At 37.1% G+C, this 11,410-nt stretch overlaps 2 protein-coding genes across 2 annotated transcripts; one reads left to right on the top strand and one right to left on the bottom strand.

Moving 5' to 3' along the window:
- Positions 1-2,070: 2,070 nt before the first annotated feature.
- LOC145088988 (uncharacterized) lies at positions 2,071-2,748 on the bottom strand. Its single transcript, XM_079027494.1, has one exon. It carries the CDS (start codon positions 2,746-2,748, stop codon positions 2,071-2,073), a length of 678 nt encoding a protein of 225 aa, XP_078883620.1.
- Positions 2,749-8,442: 5,694 nt separating this feature from the next.
- On the top strand, positions 8,443-9,609 carry LOC145088987 (uncharacterized). Its single transcript, XM_079027493.1, has 5 exons — positions 8,443-8,460; positions 8,533-8,762; positions 8,853-9,010; positions 9,141-9,514; positions 9,586-9,609. Exons 1-5 carry the CDS (start codon positions 8,443-8,445, stop codon positions 9,607-9,609), a joined length of 804 nt encoding a protein of 267 aa, XP_078883619.1.
- The last annotated feature ends 1,801 nt before the right edge of the window (positions 9,610-11,410 follow it).

The following is an 11,410-nucleotide window of genomic DNA, read 5'->3' as shown; positions in this document are numbered from 1 at the left end:
CTTAGTGAGAATATCAGCTATTTGAAGTCTTGATGGAGTATAAATGGTTTGAATTGTGGCATTTTCAATCTTCTCAGTGATGAAATGTCGATCTATCTCAACATGTTTTGTCTTGTCATGATGGACAGGATTCTTAGTAATGTTAATTGCAGCTTGATTATCACAAAACATTTTTATAGAACCTCCTGTAAAAAGTCCTAATTCCACCAGTAGTCTTTTTAGCCAGATTCCTTCACAAATACCTAAAGCCAATGCTCTCAACTCTGATTCTGTTAAACTTCTAGAGACCACAGATTGTTTCTTGCTTCTCTATGTCACTAGATTACCCCAAACATAAGAGCAATATCCTAAAGTACTCCTTCCATGAGTTGCACCTCCAGCCCAATCTACATCGGTATAGATGTTAATCTCTTTGGTGCTATTTTTCTTGAATATTAGACCTTTTCCTGGATTCATCTTGAGGTACCTAAGAATTCTCGTAATAGCCTCCATGTGTTCTTCAGTAGGATTGTTCATAAACTGGCTGACAACACTAACTGCGAAACCAATGTCAGGTCGTGTATGTGATAGGTAGATCAAGCGTCCCACTAATCGTTGGTATCTCCCCCTATCTGTAGGTGGGCTATCAATTACTAATCTAACCTTTTTGTTGGATTCCATAGGAGTTGAGGCTGGTTTGCAAGCATCCCTGTTTCTTTTAGTAAGTCTAGGACATACTTACGTTGGTAAATAAAGATACCGATTTTTGATCGAGCAATTTCCATGCCCAGAAAATATCTAAGATTTCCAAGATCTTTGATCTCGAATTCCCTAGATAAGAAGTGTTTCAATCTTTCTATCTCTTCCATATAATCACCGGTCAGTATGATGTCATCCACATAAACAATTAGGATATATATCCTTTTATCGGATGAAATCTGACAAATAAAGTGTGATAAACTTTACATTGAGTGTACCCATTTTCAATGATTGACTTGGTAAATCTACCAAACCATGCTCATGGGGATTGTTTAAGACCATATAGGGACTTCTTGAGTTTGCAAACCTTTTCTCTATTCAAGGAGTTCTCGAAGCCCGGTGGAATATTCATATAAACTTCTTCTTCAAGGTCACTGTTCAAGAATGCGTTTTTTATGTCGAGTTGATGTAGGGCCCGATATTTATTTGCAGCAAGGGATAGCAGTACACGAACAATATTAAGCTTTGCAACAAGAGCAAATGTCTCTTGATAGTCAATCCCGTAGGATTGAGTGAAGCCTTTAGCAACAAGGCGAGCAAGCTAAATTGTTGAGATGTCCCAACAGAAAGAGCGTCATCTTGTAAGACATAGAGCCCATAACACGTCTTAGCACTCCCAGTCATCGTCCCCGAACCCAGGTCCCGAAACACACAAATATTTGGGTAAAACTTAGCCACACAATTGAGTTCACGTGTAATTTTACGAATAGATAGTAAATTATATTCCTATTTGGGTACATAAAGAACAGATTTGAGGGTTAGATTTGGGTTTATTTTGACTGAACCCACACCCGCAACTTTGGAGGATGTTCCATCTGTAATTTTTACTGTGTGATGTTTTGAACTTGCATGAAACTCAGAAACAATGCTCGGATTTCCTATCATATGATCTGATGCTCCATAATCAAGAATCCAAGGGTTAATATGCTTTTTACTGACCATAAGGGCTAGTGAATGGTTACCTTTAGTGATCAACAACCTTATACCGGGAGTGGTGTTTGGTTGAATGGACCGACTTAGAATTTTCTGAAGTGCCTCCAATTGTTCTTTGGTGAAAGGAGATGAGTTTGATGTGTCCCCTTTTCCTTCAACAACACTTGAAGGAGTAACAGCCACATTTCCTTGAGTTTCTTTGTCTTTCCATGATTTTGGTTTCCAATCAGTAGGTTTTCCATGAAGTTTCCAACATGTTTCTCGATAATGTCCATATTTATGACAATGTTCACACCATGGTCGTCCCTTTTGTTGTCCCCGGGCAGCAAGAGCAAATGAATCTTGAGTTGATGGATTAGGGGAAGCACCAAGCATGAACTTTTTCCTACTCTCTTCATGTCAAACCTCTGAGAATGCTTCCTTAACATGAGGAAGAGGCTTGATACTCATGATCCTACTCCTGACGGCATCAAGTTCTTTATTGAGTCCATGAAGAAACTTGAAAGTTCTCCTTTTCTCAACGATATTCCGGTATAGAGTAGTATCATCAGTACACTTCCAGAAATAGGTTTCAAATAGATCTAGCTTCTGCCAATACCGAGTAAGAGTGTTAAAGTATTGTGTGACAGAGGTGTCGTCTTGGCGGAGGTCATAGAGGGTGGCTTCAATTTCGAAAAGTTCTGATGTATTTTCAGAACTGGAGTAGGATTCTTTGACATCATCCCAAAGTTCTTTTGTAGTCGGATATAGAAGAAAGTTTTCTCTTATATCATTATTCATAGAATTAATCAGCCATGACTTAATCATGTGATTATCAGCCTTCCATGTTTTGTACTTTGGATCATCTGATTTTGGAGTCTTAATCTCTCCAGTAAGATATTCCTCCTTTCCTTTTCCACCAATATACATCATCACAAATTGTGACCATTGAAGAAAGTTATGGCCATTAAACTTGTGACTGGTAACAAGAGATACGACTTCATTACCGTGAGAGGATGAACCAGAGATGTTGAGGTTATTGAAGGTAGAAGGATGTGAAGAAGCATCTGATGTGAGACTGCTTTTTTCATGAGCCATTAGTTCTGTTGAAGAAAGAGAAGGCTAGAACAAAGATTGTTGGAAGAGATGAAGGTGAAAAAGAGGCTTCTAATGCTCTAATACCATGAAGCTTTTGGAATGAATTGATTTATTTTTCAACAGAAGAAAAATGCCTATTTATAGGCTGATTACAGAGGATATCCTAGTTGTACAATCAATGTTAATTCCTATAAATCAGGGATTCTACCTATAATTCAGGGATTTACAATAACTAAGATTATTTAGTAATTAATACACATAAATCTACAAACATCAATCCTAAAATCAGTAAATTTCTTAACAGAAGAAGCTGTCAAATGCTATTGTTCAACAAATTCTGGATAAACTGTTGTTAACAGAAGAAGTTGTCAAAGAGAAGTAAACCTAACCTTTGCTGGATAACTCGATTAGTGTCGACGGGAGGAGTTGAAGTCGAAAGAGGAGCTAATCTGGAGTCGAGAAACTTCGTGAAATGGAATCGTTACTCGAAGGTGATGATAACAGGAGCTTGGAAGGGGACTGCAACGTCGTTGCTCGAAGGTGATGACGAGCCGGAAGCCGGAGCTAAAGTCGACGACGTGAGAGAATGTTAATCGGAGTTAAATTCGAAAGTGAACGAAGAAGAAGTGTCGATTTCACTTCTTTCGTTCTTGCTTTTGGTTTGAGTCTAGAGAGAATGTCGATTTTTTTACTTCATCAAATGAGAAATCGAAAGAAATCCTAGAAGCAATTGTTACATCTTGACAATTTTGCCCTTAATTTTTTTAAATTACGTTGACTTGCGTCGACCGATTTGGGCACCTAGACCCACCTAGCCCCGTCTTTGACCGACTTTGACTACGTCTGATTATATAGTCCGATTAGCTATAAACGTCGATGGTAGTGGACCGCCAAGCGCCTAGGCGCTGATTAATCGGCTGCCTAGGCCGATATTTGCAACACTGATATTTGTTCTACAAATCTAGTGAGAACGTGGTCTTTGAAGCACAAAGATGAGTCTTTTACGAGAGAGAGATCATATGCAAAGAGGACAGTGGGAGCACAACTGACCTTGAAGAGATTCAAGAGCCAATCAATAGAGGAACCTTAGAAGATATTAGCACTCAACCAGAGGAAGAAATTCCAGTTGAGCCAACTGACAATTCATTAAATCTTCATCGTTCTACTAGAGTTGGTGTGCCACCAATATTCTATAGTTTTCATATAACATCAGATGGTGATAAGTTTATCGGTGATCAAACACTAGTAAACTTGGATGAGCCAATTAACTACAAGGAAGTAAACTTGGATGAGCCAACTAACTACAAGGAAGCAATGATAGGCCCTGAGGCTTTAAAGTGAAAATAGGCAATGAACATGGAGATCAAGTCCATGTATGACAACCAAGTTTGGAATTTTGTTGATTAAGAACCTGGTCGAAAAAACAGTTGGTTGCAAATAGATCTTCAAGAAGAAGACCGACATGGATGGAAATGTGCACACATTCAAGGCACGACCGGTTGCAAAGGGCTTTACGCAAACCCTAGGGATTGACTATGATGAGACATTCCCACCAATGGCCATGATAAAATCTATTAGGATAATGCTCGCCATAGCTGCCTTTCATGATTATGAAATTTGTGAGATGGATATCAAAACAAATTTCCTTAATGAGAAGTTGGCTGAAGATGTTTACATGAGTCAGCCAGAGGGTTTTGTTGTTGCAAAGTTTCCCAATAGAGTGTGTAAGCTTGTATCAATCCATCTATGGATTGAAACAAGCATCTCGCAGTTGAAATCTTTTCTTACATGAGAAAGTCAAAGAGTTTGGTTTCTCTAGAAGTGAGAATGAGTCATGCGTATATGTCAAATCTAGTGGGAGTATGGTAACCTTTTTAGTATTGTATGTTGATGACATACTACTTATAGGAAACAAGATTCCAACCTTGCAAGAAGTGAAATCTTGGCTTGGAAAGTGTTTTGCTATGAAGGATCTAGGAGAGGCATCCTATATTCTCGGGATAAGAAATTTGAGAGATATAAAGAAAAGACTATCTGGATTTAGTACATACTTGGACAAGGTACTAAAACGATTTTGATGATATTAGGTCGATTAACATGGCCTAGACAGCTCTAGCGCGCCAGCCTTGCCTTGCCAGCCCTGCCTGACACTCTTGCTAGCCTGCCTGACGCTCCCTTGTCAGCACTGCCTGGCGCTCCTTTTCCAGCACTGCCTGGCCCTATCCTTCCAGCCATGCCTAGCGCGCCTCAACAACTATAAGGTCATGTCGCTACTTAATGGCGTGGCATACACCCACACCAATAAGTAGCCGCTTCACGACCCACCCAAAAACCCAAACTAACTCAACTTAAAGAAGATCAAGAGACAACTCACAAACCAAAAACGGGTGTTACACAAAACTAACAAGTTAACATATGTATTTTGTAAATAATAATAATAATAATAATAATAATAATAATAATAATAATAAAGAGTAAACATAGACAAATTAAAAATAACATTACCTTTTTAATTTATTTTTCATAAAAGTATTATATAAATCACTTTCGCTTATTTTACCTTTTTAATCCATCAAAACAACCATTTTAACCTCAAAGAGTGAACCAAATCATTTTCTAAAAAAGCGCCAAATGCCCTTCACCCTTTGACACCCCCTGACGACACTCACCTCCCATGATGCCCATCAATATTCACAATCGTGGAACCTTTCATAATTCCCACAGTCACCGACCTCTTCCTGCGCCACTGTAACCACAGGCACCACCCTCACCCTCAACATTGTCTCAAGGCTTCAACCATCGGCATTGAAACTCTCAAAGAGGATTATCAGAGTTATTATTCCGTCACAGGTAAACAATATTCGTATATATTTGCAATTCCTTTGAGAAGTTCAAATTTGGTATCATATTTGGTGTTACCCTATTTGAGGGCACTAGTTGGGTTCTGTGAGGAAGGTGGTCATTTGGGATTGTATATTTGGCTTAAATTAGTTAGGATTTATAGGGAATCTTAGGGTTTTCTCCTACTGCATTTGACATCATCTTTGTTGTAGAAAGGCCGAAAAGGAGTGCACTCTCCGTGTTCGATGAAATATGTAATTTGGGATGTATTTTCAAGCCATTTTTAACAATTTTCTGATTTTTAATTCTTTCTTCAGAGTTTACAGGATGCATAATTGGATTTTTAGTGTGGATAAGTTGGGACCTGTTACGGGTATAGGTATAAACACTTTTTACTTATGCTACTTAGTAATTAGTTTATAGTTTATACTATTTATTATCATTAGTTCCCATGTTATATATAGATGGCTTTCACCAGGTATGCCTGCTACATTTGGACTTTACTCTACACCACAACTTTTCCAATACAACATTGCTTTCATGTATAACTGTATTCTTGAGAAGTGTTGTTTACTTGTTTTGATGGTTAGGAATATGATTTTATTTTCATCTGTCAATTAGGATTCTATTTGTAATACGAACCATATGCTTATAAGAAAAGTGAGTGAATTACATTTTTAACCATATGGTTTAACATGTTTAAGCCACGTAAATTGATTGCACATGTTAGTCAATTTATGCAACAAAATAATTTTTTAGACATAATATGCATTATTCAACTATGTTTCATTCTAGGACCAGTTTATGCACCAATGTTTTTTTAGACAAATTCTACAACAATGTTTCACATTCATTACAAATTTATGCAACTGACATAAAGTATGCAACATTGATCATTACGCAACTTTAAATAAATGACCAAAGGTTTGAAGATTGTGAAGAAATGGAAATATAATGTTTTTTCATCAAATATTTCTAACTAAGCCCGCCACCACATAAAATCAACTTGACAGGTAACGTCTTTTAATCCAACTAAACCAGCCACCACATAAAAAATTCATTTCATCATATGGTACAACCGTATGTCGACAAAAACATGCACAAAGTGACAAATTAAACAAGGGATAATGTCACTGTAGCACATGGAACTTTTTACATTTGGCTAATTTGGTCCTTAAAGTTTTTTTGGTACATTAGACCAGTAAACTCGTAATTGACCTTTTAATTACACCATTTTATCAACTTTAAGAAGGTTTCCCGGTTATACGATGCCATTTTATCAATTAATATATATTTTTTGTCTAATCCGATGCCACATGAGATATGTCACGTCAATTAATGATATACGAAGCTTAAAGCCTTTCATCTTCAGCTATCGAACTTCACTCGTCTTCGTCTTCGTTATTCAGGTGTAAAAGAAACTGATTTAGGGTTTGTGAAGCATTCCTGTGATCGAGCTGAAAGAAACAAAGAAGTCACAGCAATGGCACAATCGGAACCTAATGGACTGTTTGCGATGGTGGAACTCAACTACCAAGAGGTATTTAATCGAAATCCTTTCTCTTACACTGGTGGTGTTCTATGACTTATTCTGAGTTTGTGACCTTCTGCGAACGTTCCATGCATGAAGAGTGTAAAAAGTTTTACTACTGTGAACCAGACATGTCCCTGATGGAAGGGCTTAATCCTATTTCAGATGATGTGGAATATTCTGCTTTTATTTTTGATGCTTATGGAACAGATGGTGTAATTTCAGTTTATGTGGATCATATTGGGGTTGGTGTTGATGGGTGGCATGATGATGAAGATAATGATGATGATGACCATGAGTCTTGTATTGATGGTGAAAATGAAGACAACGTAGATGAACTTAGAAATGTTGCCTTTGAATTTAATAAGGATGTAGTGCATATGAATAGGACATCAAATGATCCTTTCTTGAGTAAGCTATGTGTTGATGATGAGGATGCAAACAACATTGTAGATGATGACAATGGGAGAGAAGTTGAAGTTAACATACAAACTCATTCCATATTTAATGAGCTATTACACTAGAAAAAACAAAAACCAATTCTAGGGATGAGATTTAAGGGTCCAGGGCAAGTAAAATCAATGTTGTGTAACTATGTTGTAGCTAATAGATATCAATTGTGTTTTGAAAAAAATGATAGGACTAGACTTTTGGTGAGTTGTAGCAAGGGTGCTTGCACATTTAGATTATGGGCTTCTTGGATGAGTGATGAAGAGAGTTTCCAAATCAAGTCACTAAAAGTTGATCATGATTGTGCTAGGAACTTCAAGTTTGGATCATTGGTGACATATGCATGGATTGGGAGTCACTATACCAAAGAGATTGTAGAAAGTCAAAAAATAAGTGTAAGGAAGCTTAGGTTAAAGGTAATGGCCAAGTTTGGTATCCAAGTTAGTATGGGGCAATGTAGAAGAGCAAAGAAGTATGCACTAAAACTTGTTGAAGGTAACCTTGTTGAACATTCTGGTAAGCTATGGTCATATGGTCATGAGATTTTAAGGACAAATCCTGGGTCAACTGTGAAACTAGATATGGAGGATGGTTCGGATGGAAAGAAATATTTTAGCAAGTTCTATTGTTGTTTTCAAGGAGTTAAACAAGGTTGGATTGAAGGGTGTAGAAGGGTAATTGGTCTTGATGGATGTTTTCTTAAAGGTGTTTGTAAGGGAGAATTGCTTTGTGCTATTGGGAAGGATGCAAATGACAAGATATATCCTATTGCTTGGGCAGTGGTTAATGTGGAGAACAAGCAGAATTAGAAGTGGTTTCTAGAGCTTCTCATTGATGATCTACACTTGAATTTAGGCAATGGTTTCAGTTTAATGTCAGACCAACATAAGGTTAGTATTTTACATAGTAATGCATTTATGTTAATTTTACACTATCTGAATTAAACCTTTTTACTACTACAGGGTTTGATAGAGGCTGTTAAAGAGTTGTTGTCATATGTAGAGCATAGGCAGTGTGCTAGACATATTTGCCAGAATTTGCAGAAGAGATTTACTGGTGCCATATATCATACCTTGTTTTGGAGAGCATCTAAATCCACAACTGAGCATGCTTTTAAAGTTGTGATGAAAGAAATTGAGACATTGAACCCAGATGCCCATCAATATCTCATGGAGAAAGATCCTAAAACATGGTCAAGAGCTTTCTTTCAAACTGGAAGGTGTTGTGATGCAGTTGAAAATGGGTTCTCAGAATGTTTTAATGTTGTAATAGTAGATGCCAGGAAGAAGCCCATGATAACCATGTTAGAGGAGATAAGATTATACATGATGGACAAAATCTACAACATGAAATTAAAGGGACAAGAATGGGGAAATCATATTTTTCCAGAGATAAGGGATAAGGTGAATTTGCTTAAAAAAAACTCAAAGGCATTATCAGGTACTACCAAGTGGATTAAACCAGTTTGAGGTAAGGGGAGCAATATATGCATATGAGATGGACTTAGAAAGGAAAACATGCTCATGTAGGTTGTGGCAATTGAATGGATATGGATGTGCTCATTCTGTAGCTAGCATATCCTTTCTTAATAGGGATGTAGAAGCCTATGTAGACAACATGTTTAGCACAACCACATTTAGGAAGGCATACAATTACATAATTACTCCCATGAATAGCAGTGACATGTGGCCAGAGACAAACTATACTCCACCATTGCCTCCTATTAATAGAAGGATTTCTGGTAGGCCAACTACTAAGAGGAAGAAATCCACTACAGAGAATACAGGAACACATAGGGTTTCTAAGGCTGGAAAGAAAATCAGATGTAGTATTTGCAAGGAGATAGGTCACAACAAGGCCACTTGTCCTCAGAGAAGGCCCCAAAAGTTAAATGTGGAGAAACAGAAGAAACAAAAACTATGTGTGAAGCAAAATGCAGGACATGTAAAACAATTTAAAATATAAGATTAATTACATATAATTTGTTACTAACATAATTATATCATGCCATGTAGGGTAGTACAAGTGAACCACAATAACATGAAGAGGTTGAAATGACTCCAATTGAGATGGATACTACTCAAAATGATATGCAAGTTGCTCCTACTGATGTTGAATCTAGTAGTGCATGGGATTTTAGTCATTATATGCAATTTACTCCACCTAGATGTTATGAAGGTGATGAGGGTGTTATGGTTGAGGAAGCTGTTGTGGTTGAGCAAGTTGTTCAATATGAGGAGGCTAAGGAGGTTGATCCTGTTATCCAGGTTGATAATGTAAATGTTCAGGAGGTTGATGAGGTTAATCCTAAAGCCCAAGTTGATAATGGTAATGGTTAGGAGGTTGCTCCTGTTAGCCAAGTTCAGCAGGTTAGTGTTAGGCCAATTTCAGAGATTTTGAAGAGGATAAGGAGAAGAAAGTCAGAGAGAATATTGAAGCTGAAATTAGGCAAAACAATTGGTGGTGTTGATGATCCAGGAAATTCGAAGGGAAAAGCTCTTGTAATTGATTAGTGTTTATTGTAATGTGTGTTTAAAGTTTATGTAATGGGATGATGGTAAATTGGATTTAAAGTTTATGTAATAGGATGATGGTAATTTATATTTAAAGTTTATGTAATAGGATGTTGGTAATTTATATTTAAGTATGTATGACATTAAAGGGTATTTTAGTCATTTAAGTATGTATGAAAGAAAAGGGTGTTTTGGTCATTTAATTATGTATGAAAGAAAAAGGGTATTTTGGTCATTTAAGTACGTATGAAAGAAAAAGGGTATTTTGGTCATTTAAGTATGTATGAAAGAAAAAGGGTATTTTGGTCATTTAAGTATTTATGAAAGAAAAGGGTATGTTGGTCATTTATTTATTTATGACATATAAGGGTATGTAGGTCATTCATTTATGTATGCAAGAAAAGGGTAATTTGGTCATTTAAGTATGTATGCCAGAAAAGGGTATTTTGGTTAGGGGTGCAAACGAGCCAAGCTACTCGCGAGCTACTCGAGATTGGATCGTTAAAAGCTCGACTCGAAATCGATTTTAAACGAGCCCGAGTCGAGCTCGAGCTTAATATTAAGCTCGTTTATTAAACGAGCTCGAGCTCAAGCCTATGTCATTAAGCTTGATTAGGCTTGCGAGCCTAAACGAGCCTTTATATAATATAATTTAATATTATTTATATATATTAAAATAAAAACATATTAGGGGAATTATGGATTTAGGGTATTAGCAAACGAGCTTCTTAACGAGCTCGAGCCGGGCTTAAGCTTATTTAGATACGTCAGATAAAAAACGAGTCGAGCCCGAGCTCGAGCCGAGCTTGTATAATTCTTTACGAGCTCGAGCCGAGCTCAGCACAAGGAAGCTCGAATCGAGCCGAGCTCGAGCTCGAGCCTCATATAACTTAAACGAGCCCGAGCCGAGCCTGGCCAGGCTCGGGCTCGGCTCGGCTCGTTTGCACCCCTAATTTTGGTCATTTAAGTATGTATGACAGAAAAGGGTATGTTGGTCATTTATTTATGTATGACCGAAAAGGGTATGTTGGTCATTTATTTATGTATGACATGAAGTATGAAAGTATGTTACCATTTTAAGTAAAATCATGACATTTGGCTTTCAATATTTATGCATGGAAAAAATTGGAATAATGTGCATGCATGGGGATGTTTTATATGGTCCTGGATATGGTTTTTTAATGGCTTCATAGGTCCCATCTTTTCATTATTAAAACACTCACTCACTACAAATGGTCCCCATACACATAGTGTACTTCCACATGGACCACTCCCTAATTTGTTCCCAAATTTAAAACATGCACAACAACCAATCTAATTAAATATA

Source organism: Lactuca serriola, chromosome 2 (genome assembly GCF_051521515.1).
Source record: "Lactuca serriola cultivar US96UC23 chromosome 2, Lser_US96UC23_V15, whole genome shotgun sequence".
NCBI classification, from domain to species: Eukaryota; Viridiplantae; Streptophyta; class Magnoliopsida; order Asterales; family Asteraceae; genus Lactuca; species Lactuca serriola.
Note: the sequence above shows the minus strand (reverse complement) of the source record. Positions and strands in the feature narration are given on the sequence as shown.

Excerpts from the sequence above, each read along its gene's own strand:
- LOC145088988 (XM_079027494.1), bottom strand. The coding sequence starts at position 2,748 with ATGGCTCATGAAAAAAGCAGTCTCACATCAGATGCTTCTTCACATCCT.
- LOC145088987 (XM_079027493.1), top strand. Across the intron at positions 8,763-8,852 it reads GAGAAAGATCCTAAAACATG|GAAGAAGCCCATGATAACCA; the intron begins GTCAAGAGCTTT and ends AGTAGATGCCAG. Across the intron at positions 9,011-9,140 it reads AAACTCAAAGGCATTATCAG|CTAGCATATCCTTTCTTAAT; the intron begins GTACTACCAAGT and ends CTCATTCTGTAG.